General features: G+C 33.6%; 1 protein-coding gene across 1 annotated transcript in view; it reads left to right on the top strand.

The window, feature by feature from the left end:
- Window positions 1-10,843, top strand: part of LOC106471744 (suppressor of lurcher protein 1-like) — a gene marked incomplete at its 3' end in the record, with an annotated part of 187,705 nt that overhangs the window by 170,961 nt on the left and 5,901 nt on the right. Inside the window, exons 8-10 of the mRNA XM_022401295.1 lie at window positions 834-1,026; window positions 4,760-4,950; window positions 9,623-9,661. Coding sequence (XP_022257003.1) covers window positions 834-1,026; window positions 4,760-4,950; window positions 9,623-9,661 — 423 coding nt within the window. The remainder of the gene's footprint in view (window positions 1-833; window positions 1,027-4,759; window positions 4,951-9,622; window positions 9,662-10,843) is intronic.

Here is a 10,843-nt window from a genome sequence, read left to right as displayed (position 1 = left end):
ACTTGAGGGTTTGTTTGTTTGAATTTAAGCACAAAGCTACACAATAGGCTATCTGTGCCCATTGCCCACTAGTATTGAAACCCGGTTTCTAGCGTTGTAAGTTCGCAGACATACCGCTGTGCCCTAGGGGGCCTACTTGAGGGACAGTGGGAAGAAGATGTAAGGCCCTCTTGGGGCAGCGAGTTAAACCAAAGCTCAAAATCTTTGTTTATGGTACTGTTGTCCCCCGGTGGGACAGCGGCAAGTCTGAAATCAGGGGTTCGATTCCCCTCGGTGGACACAGCAGATAGCCCGATGTGGCTTTGCTATGAAACACACACACTCTTACTGTTATAGTTTAAAGATATAAGAGGAGGTTCGAGACTTTTTTTCTTGACGTCAGCGATGGGGAAATAGAAGAAGCCAAAGAGACTATAATGTATCTTTAAATTTTACTGGTACTTGAAATTGTAAACGTATAACCGTTTGTTTGCTATTTTCTCAAATTTTTTATGCTTATTTTTTTTAAAATTCACTAAGCTTTCCAACATCAACTGTGTTTAATCTTTTGTATTATGCTATAAGAACACCACTAAAAAAATAATTCGCAACGAGCGTTTAATATATTTTAAGATAAATTAGTTTTGTCTATGTCAGTTGTTCGTCGGTTTTTGTTCACAATTAATCAATATTGTTATTATTTGGAAAATGTTGTTGGTAGCAATTAATACACATCTATTTAAACCTTTTTTTTCATTTCATTTTAGGGCTCATCTTTCATTTGCTTCTACAAAATATGCTTTTATTTAGATTTTTAAACTGGCTAACATTAAACATACTAACATTTGTTGCAGGTGTGCCCTGTGATATATGGGTAACTAGTACTGTTTCTAAAAACGGAACATTTGCGAGCCCTAACTATCCTAACTCCTACCCGGCTGACATCCACTGTGTTTACCACTTTGCAGCTAGAGGAAAGGAGAGAGTCCAGATCATCTTCACGGACTTCGATCTTCATGAACCAATACCCAGCAGGGTGAACAGGGAGTGAGTAAAAAACTTATATAGTTTTACTCAGATCTGACTTAGTGGCACCTCGTGAAGTAAATTTATATAATAAAACCAGCTTTATACTTTAAAAAAATGTGGTTGGACAGCAAACTTAATTAATTACTACAAGGACGTTATCGAGATATCCTAAGTAAATTTCAATTGTTAAGAAATGGCTTGTATATTATAAGTATGTGTACACACACACACACACACATATATATTCACAAGGTCAATGTTTAACACAATTTTGGATAGTACGACATTGTTTATCTATTTGTTTTTACTTATAAAATTATTTCGGGATCCTACTGAATTGTGACGTGACACACGACGAAGCTATGGAAAACATCACTGTGTTCTGTATATCATAGAGTCATCTTTACTAAAACTAATATATCTTGTACGTCTGATTGTGTGAAGTCCTCATTGCCAAAACTAACATTCCTGTATGATTGATTGTGTGAAGTCATCATTGCCAAAACTATTATATCCTTTATGTTTCATTGTGTGAAGTTCTCATTAGAAACAAATAATATATCCTATATGTTTGATTGTTTGAAGTCCTCTTTAGTAAAACTAATATGTCTTGTATGATTGATTGTGTGAAGTCCTCATTAGTAAAATTAATATATCCTTTACGTTTGATTGTGTGAAGTTCTCATTAATAAAACTAATGTATTTTGTATGTTTCATTGTGTGAAGTCCTCATCAGTAAAGCTAATGTATCATGTATGCTTGATTGTTTGAAGTCCTCATTATTAATACTAATGTATCCTATATTTTTGATTGATTGAAGTCCTCATTAGTAAAACTAATATATCCTGTATGATTGATTGTGTGAAGTTCTCATTAGTAAAACTAATATATCCTGTTTGTTTGATTTTTTTTTAAAGTACTCATTAGAAAAACTTCGATCAGAAGAAAGTAATTAAGGTAAACACCAGTGGTACTTCCACAACAATCCATTGTTTATCCTTATCTTTGTTGTGCTGTGATCTGATAAATGTACTGAGAGAAACGGGTATAAAATGTAATCACTTCGACTATTATACTACTACGTGTGAGATGATTTAAGAATTTTCGAAAAATGGGCATATTTCCATATCTGGTTTGGCTTAAGGACTTTTTAAATAATTATTTCTTGTCCAGTAAAAATATATATTTATGTTTCTGTTCTCATATATTCAATATAATTGTTTTCTGTCTAATAGCGCTTACACCATTTGTAGATCTGCGCCAGTAAGCCTAAAAAATCTGTATAATGTCCGAATGTTTTATAACCAAGTTCGGACTCTCCCTGCGGCTGGTGGCTCGAATTAGGGCGCCATGCTACTTGTTGAACGCATGGGCACACTTGCTGCCACAGTATTTCGTAATTGGATGGAGGAGTGTGCTAAAATTTCTTATAGTGTGTAAACATAATCAAATGTATCGTTTTTCCTGCTACTTCCGTCATATTAAAAAGGCATACATCTTTAAAAAGTTACAAATGAAAATGTCTCCTGGTGAGTCAACGATAGGTTTGTGGAGTTACAATACTAAAAATAACAATAACAACAACAGCAAATAACGATGTTTTCTATATTTCGACAATACTCAGGATGACCTTTTCTCATAAGCTAAAAAGACCATGCTCTGGATCCAACGATTCGTGGTTCGCATCCCGTTTCAGCAAAAACACGCTCCGTACTGGGGCTGGGGATGCGCTATGACAGTAACAGTCAAATTCCACTATTTGCTCAGACAAAAACAGCTCAAGAGTTGACGGCAGATGTTGACTAGCTGCCTTCCCTTTGGCCCGGCATGGCCAGGTGGTTAGGACGCTCCACTCGCAATCTGCGGGTTCGCATCCCCGTCCCACCAAACATGCTCGCCCTTTCAGCCGTGGGGGCGTTATAATGTGACGGTCAATCCCACTATTCGTTGGTAAAAGAGTAGCCCAAGAGTTGGCGGTGGGTGGGGATGACTAGCTGCCTTCCCTCTAGTCTTACACTGCTAAATTAGGGACGGCTAGCGCAAATAGCCCTCGTGTAGCTTTGCGCGAAATTCAAAACAAACAAACAAACAAAGCCTTCCCTTTAGTCTACCAGTTAAAAATTAGGAACGGCAGATAGCCCTTGAGTAGCTTTCCGCGAATACCTGAAAACAAACACGAATAAAAATGGAATTTTAAAAAGTAATAAAACTAATATTAATTAACTATGCGTATAGAACTCTTGTGTAGTTTTACGCGAAATTCTGAAACAAACAAATAAAAGACTGAACACGGAGAAATTAAAACAACAACAGAAAAAAAAAAAAAAACCTAATGCGTGTGTTAACCAAGAAAACAAGGGTCTGATATGTAAACGTCAACTTTACTCCGCTGTACATTTAGGGAAGACAAACGAAGACGAAAGTATGATACGACGACGAAAGTACGATTAGAAGGGCACTAAGAGAGTGGATTTTATTTTTACTATTGTAGTAATCAACCGAAAATAAACGACAACCAATTCCGCACCCTAGGATCTGTACATCTTGGTTTCAAGATCCTCTCTTTATCTCATTTGTTCACATATTTTGACCGTTTTTACAACCATTAAATCAAAAGTGGTCAACCTTCAGTGGGACTTTGACATTTGAGCTACTTTCATCAATATATGGTTAATTCGTCCTTGTGATACATTCAGCCTTTCTATTAAATGTGATACAAATCTGATGCAGACTTTTCGAGTTATGTCTTTGTTCTTCATCGTGACATTTGACCTATATTACTCGATTGTTTCGTTTGAGACGCTCAACCTTTGTGCCAAATTTGATCAAAATCAGATGAAACGTTTTTGTCCTTCATCGTGACATTTGACCTATATTCACCAACCGTTACTCGATTGTTTCGTTTGGGACGCTCAACCTTTGTGCCAAATTTGATCAAAATCAGATGAAACGTTTTTGAAATATACTGATCACATAACAACCTTGATTAGATGATCAAGAATAGGGCTCAGATAACTTATTAATTATTTCTCAGGCTGCGATACTAAAACGTGATAAATCGTGTATTGTTTTTACAAATCGTAGAAGACCACGAGTGTTCTTGGCCACTGATTGAAGTAACAAAAATAAGATAGTTTATATTTTTAACTATTATTAAAAGGAATTTCCAAGTACTCGATTTATGAATTTTTAGTGCGTGTTTTTATTTTATGTATTTTGATGGCGTAAACACGTGTCTTTTACAAGCTGGAAAAACTTGATTATAACTATAAGACATTAGTGTTAGGCCTATTATATTTTTTAGACACTACATTATTTATCTAGTCGCTTACATATGACGAATATAGTGTAGTTGGAATACTATTTTTATACAATCTTCTAGTTCTTGAAATTTCCTTGGAAACTAGATAAAGTATTTAGTATTTAAAAATATAACAGACCTAATACTAACATCTTATGACACGTGTAATTATTTTGTGTGTTGTTCTCTTTGCCATATTACAATTTTTAAATATGTTGTTAACCGAAGACGAAATAACCTATGAAATTACTTGTTACCCATGTGGTGGCTAAAAAAAAATAATTTCACTAAAATTTATGTGATATTTAAGAAAATATATTTTTTGAAAGTTCAGTTCAGACTCTAACAAGAAACTAAAATATTTCAGATTAATCACACTATTCCACAAGTTTATTGCTATTTTTTTAATATCTTCTTATCTTTTAATGTCTTAAATCTTTTCATTGTTAGCTGTGAAGGAGTTGATGTACTCCAGGTTTTCATCAAGGTCAAAGGTCAAATGGAAAAGATTAAAAACATTTGCGGAAAAACCCTTCCACATCAGCTAATGTCTAACGGCCCATCCATGATTCTAGAATTCCATACAAACAAGGGTTCTACGAGTTCTAAGGGATTTCAAGCTTTTTACCGATTTGTGTCCGGTAGGTAGCGCTCTACGTCATAATATTCACAAAGTGCTTGAAAATGACGTGCTAGTCAATTCCAGGATTTTGATGGGATGTATATTTTTTTTCCTTAAAACCTTTTAATCATAGCTTTTTTAAGTATCCTTTTCTTTAAAAAGTTTCAAACAATATTCATGTTTATATTTATCTAATCACGACATTTTAATGCGCCTCTAATCGATGTTTTATCTGGCATGAAATAACCCTAATTGCGATGAAAGGCAACATTCTCGTGTATGTACAAATATCTCTATTGTGAAATTTGATGCGAAAGTGATTTATAACCTATACTAAATATAGTATTTTCCTGATTTCATGAAAACGTTTGCATGAAAAAATATAAAATTCTCATTAAAAAGTGTTTTGTGTTTTGTTTCTTTTTTATAGAGCAGCCTTTTAAACAGAGCCCTTTTTTTAATCAATATACATTTAGTATGTAACTGTTATCAAATCAAACACTACCTACTCGAATATATAAGATGAAATACTTGGACTTACACTTGCTATGATAAATGTGAGAAAAATCTAATTTGTTACGCATACATATTAAGATGTGAGGAGTGTGTCTGTGCCTTTTGCCTGTTTGATTATCTAACAAAGATAATCTAATCTTGGCTTTTTTTAACAGGCATTATTTAGCAGAAGATAACGGTAATCAAAATACATAGACCACAATGGATATTAACCATACACATCTTGTAAAGGTTTTGTTTGTCTGTATCGCTCCCCCAGTGGTACAGCGGTATGTCTGGGAACTTAAAACGCTAGAAACCGGATTTCGATACCCGTGGTGGGCAGAGCACAGATAGCCCATTGTGTAGCTTTTTGCTTAACTTCAAACAAAGAAACACTTGTCATTATTTCATTTAAAGATCCAGTTTGTGTTCGAGAGTAATTCTGTACGTAACCCCTTCCTTTTTTACTATACATAAAAACGTATATATTCAGTTGTCAAGTACAGTAATTGGACATTAGTTATTACTGAAAGGAAATTGATTTCGAACTAGCTCTACAGTTCAAAACCTAACATAAATATGTTCCTATTTTTGTTGCTAAGCGCACCGTCACCGTTTTAATGTCAATTTCAAAAAAATAAATAAATAAAGGAACCCTAGAATTACCGCTGGTGTCCATATCCCCATCTAATTTTTAAAAACAATTTTCTAAACTATATGCCGCCCTTTTTCCGATGGCTTAGCAGAAATGTTGAGGGCTTATAATGCTAAAAATTGGGTTTCGATACCCGCTGTAGCCAGAGCACAGATAATTCATTGCGTGGCTTTGCTCTTGACAACAAACAATCTAGTTAATTCTCTAAACTATTTATGCCCCAAATTGTTTATAAATTCATGATTTTTTTGGTTATAGCGCTCCTAGCAACACAAAATGTAAACAAAAATACCATTGATATTCCAGTTAATTCCACTAGTTACCTCTTGGGTGTATTTTACATAGAGAATGAGCTATTTTCAACCACCATTTGGGTGAATTCCTTGAATTGATGTAGTAACAAGCAAAAACATAAACAGTAAACTGTATAAAAAAATGTCGGTAATTTGAAGGTTAATTATACAGAGAAATAATTAAATCAAGTTAAAAATGTATTATTTTTATTAAGATTCAGCTGTTTAATCAACCCCTCTATTCCCCTCGGCGGCGTCTTGATTGTTGCCTAATAAATCGGTGTATTTCAATCCGTACGTTATATCATCTTCGTTATAAGACACCTACTGTGCGAAGAACGAGAACCATTCTCTTTGATTCCAATGCAATATCAGCTGTTGTCATCTCAGTAAGTCAGTTTTCGCGAGAGACTCAATGGAGGCTTTAAAACTTTCATGGTACTTCTATTTTAACGCTGTGAGGTATGTTGAGGACTTATGGAACTTATATATATATTAGAAAACATTAGATGTCACGTAGCGCTAATTTTCTCTTTATATTATGCTAATAAACAGCTAAATTGAGTAACAACTACTTAATGATATTTTAATTTTCTTTAAATTCTTCAACCCTTGTTATATATATATACATAACGCAAATCCATTCAGGCGAATAACACAGGAAGTACGAGATGCTCATTTATTTTTCATTGAAGCTTTTACTTCAGTAACTCTAAAATATATTAAAATGTGTTAAATTTTCGAAAATCCCATTAAACTGTTCATATTGCACCTCAGGCAATATTTTTATAATTGTAGCTAGGAAAAACAAACATTCTCCTGAAATCTTTAGTTTTATATTTATGTTCTAATTCAATGAAACACAGGGAAATATAATAACAATGGATCATATAAATCCTACTTCAAGGTTTGCGAATAATCTTAAATTAACCTGACTATTTTAAAAATATGATGTCGTAAGTCACTACAATTTGAGTTTAAACCGTTAATAACAATTAAAAGAAACAATTATAAAATCAAGTTACAAACGTGTTTAGCTGTAATTACGCTTCCAATAAAACATGTTATCGTAATTTCGCTATTATTCACTCTTTATCTTATAAAATTTATTCTGTTCTCTACCATTAACATGGAGAGTGTTGTTTTGTATACAGGATAATCCTGAAACAGGCTAATCTTGAAAACTGTAAGTAATTCCTGAGTATCACAAAACTTTATTCTGTTCTCTATCATTAACATGGAGAGTGTTGTTTTGTATACAGGATAATCCTGATACAGACTAATCTTGAAAACTGTAAGTAGTTCCTGAGTATCATTAAACTTTCGTCACATTAACAACTATTCGAACAACTTAATTAATTTAATAGCCGTTTTTAGGGAGAGTACATAACGTGGTGAAAAACCCCTTCACGCAGTACATAGATAGACATTCTAAATTAACATTCTGTTGTCGCGAAATGTGCTCTATTAAAATACATTCGAAAATCCATTTAATAATATAAATGTTTGCTCATTCATAAAAATATAAGAGTTCTTACTGATTTGCCCTCCCCAGTGGCTCAGCGGTAAGTCTGAAGGTTTGCGACGCTAAAATCGGGTTTCGATACACGTGGTTGGCACAGCAAATATAGCCCATTAAAACTGTACTAATTTGTTATTAGTTTGAACTACTAAAACTGACCTTTAGTGTAGATATAGAAGACACCCCCATTGGCTCGGCGGTAAGTCTAAAAGCTTATAATACTAGAAACCGGTTTCGATACCCATGGTGGGCACAGCACAGATAGCCCATTAAAACCGTACTGATTTGTTATTAGTTTGAACTACTGAAACTGACCTTTAGTGAAGACATAACAGCCACCCTCATTGGCTCGGCGGTAAGTCTAAAAGCTTATAATACTAGAAACTGGTTTCGATACCCGTGGTAGGCACAGCACAGAAAACACACTGTATAGCTTTGTGCTAAACAACAAAATAAGATATAAAAGTCAGTTGTATATATATATCCATATATCAATACCAGTTAAATATGTTGTCACATATGTTGTTTTCGGATTTATTAGAAGTTACAAAGAACCACTAAGCAATATAAATAACTTATATCAACTTTCTTTTTTGATCAAATAATTTTCATCTCTGTGAGCTGAAGAAACTATTTTGCCTTAGTTTTAGGAAATATTGGCAATTAATATTTAAGTGTTATCCTGAGGTGAATTATTTGTTCGGTGTTAGCAAGAATGAATAGGTCAAAAAGTGTTGTGTTAATCTCTTGAATTAAACTTTGTGATAATAAGACTTGTAATATCACAAAAACTTAATATTTCATCTATAATATAAAGATTAGGACCGTCACATTATAACGCCCCCACGGCTGAAAGGGCGAGCATGTTTGGTGTGACGGGGATTCGAACCCGCGACCCGCAGATTGCGAGTCGAGCGCCCTAACCACCTGGCCATGCCGGGCCTAAATTCATACGCATTAATAATCCCACTATTCGTTGGTAAAAAAGTAGCCTAAGAGTTGGCGGTGGGTCTTACGCTGCTAAATTAGGGACGGCTAGCGCAGATAGCCCTCGTGTAGCTTTGCGCGAAATTCAAAAACAAACAAAGCGTATGAATTTCATATCAAATAGGTTTATTGAGAACAAAACCAATTTATTCATATAACAAAATAAATCCCAAATGCTAAAATTTAAACAGGTCTTGTGGAGGTTAATTTATGGTTAGCAGATTAACCATATCCACATTGAGATTCATTTTAGTTTAATGAGATTGTGCAGTAATTAGTAATGAAATTTTGTTTAAAAAAAGTCCTTATATTTGTCTTTGTTGTATTTGTTTGCTTTTTAATTTATATTGATATTTGCTCAACAGTAATTTTCATGAATATTAAATTTCTTAGTATGAATTAGAAAGCTAAATACATGTTTACTTGATTATCCCGACTTACTCATCGTGCCTTCTTGCCTTATATTTTTATATTTTTCTAGTTACGCTAGTGTCCATTAAGCTTTGTATGTTTAGACTGGAGTTGTTTAATATAGTTGATTTCAATTTAGATAAGTTATGGTTATTTAAAATACTTTCTATTTTGCTTGCTGATACAATATAAAGATTTTTTTTCTAGTTGATATTGATGTATTTTTGCCTAGTAAATAAAGATATTTTCAATAAAGCAAATAACAGAATAACTGACCATTATTAAGAGTAATTTTTCGTTTCGCTATTTTCTTTCCTTTTGCGAGATTTTGGAATCAGAGAAGGATCCCAGGATCCCCAATCAGGTAAAAACAAAATCCATTTTTAATTGCATATTTTATGATTATAAAAAATATCTTACTTTCCAGTGGGCCAGCGGTAAGTCTGAAGGAGTATAACGCTAAAAACCGGGCTTCGGTACCCGTTGTGGGCAGAGCAGAAATAGCTAATTATGTAGCTTTGATCTTGATAAATAAACAGGTAGAATATGTGTAGTTGAATCGAATAACTTAATAAAAAAATCAGTGGCTGTCTATATTAGCATAACGTATCAAAAAATATTTGTTTGTTTGAAGTTAAGCTACGCAATGGGCTGTTTGTGCTCTGCCCACCACGGGTATCGAAACGCGGACTTTAGCGTTGTGAGGCCTCAGACATACCGTTGTGCTACTGAGGGGCATCAAAAAAGTAATAATGGATTATATTAACACTACTTGCAATTAATAGTAGCTATCCTATTAGCTTAATTGACTTTGAACTGAATGTTTAAATTATTATTAATTTATGTAGGTTTGAAACATTTTAAAACAAAGTGGACAATGCGAATATATTATAAATCTAAGAACAAGAACACAAACGGCTATAAATTGAACATTGATAGAAAATGTTTCCTTATATACCACACTCTATGAGATACATTGTTCATCCAGTGTCAGTTTTTCATGGAACAAAGTTTTCCATTTCGTAACTACACCAGAACAAAAAGGTTTTAAAATAAATTTAAGGTTAGTGCTATGTTTCTGAAAGTCCCAAAGAAATAGAACATGTAAAAAAAAAGAGACAGAAATTTTTTTATCAATGCGTTAAAAATTTGAACTAGCGTAACCCTTGTGTTGATATTTCCAGTATTACAGTAATTTATATAAATAATTTTTTAAAAGAAAAAAATCACATGATAAGGAAGAATGGCGTGAATTTAACACAGGCTATCAAACCCTAGATGAAAAATAATTAATTGTAATATTACGTAGAACATGAAAGAAAAAAGAAAAAACAACGTAGCTACAAAACAGACAGACTTTTGGTCTTACTTCCGCCAGCCAGCCCCTCAAAAACCAGGGCACATTGCATAACTACCCACCTTATGGTGTGTGTGCCCAGGTGGTACATGTCTGTTTGGTAGCTGCGTCGTTTCTTTTTCCTTTTTTCTTTTATGTTCTACGTAATATTACAATTAATTGCATATATATATATATATATATATATAT

The sequence above is a fragment of the Limulus polyphemus genome, unplaced genomic scaffold, assembly GCF_000517525.1.
Source record: "Limulus polyphemus unplaced genomic scaffold, Limulus_polyphemus-2.1.2 Scaffold115, whole genome shotgun sequence".
NCBI classification, from domain to species: Eukaryota; Metazoa; Arthropoda; class Merostomata; order Xiphosura; family Limulidae; genus Limulus; species Limulus polyphemus.
Note: the sequence above shows the minus strand (reverse complement) of the source record. Positions and strands in the feature narration are given on the sequence as shown.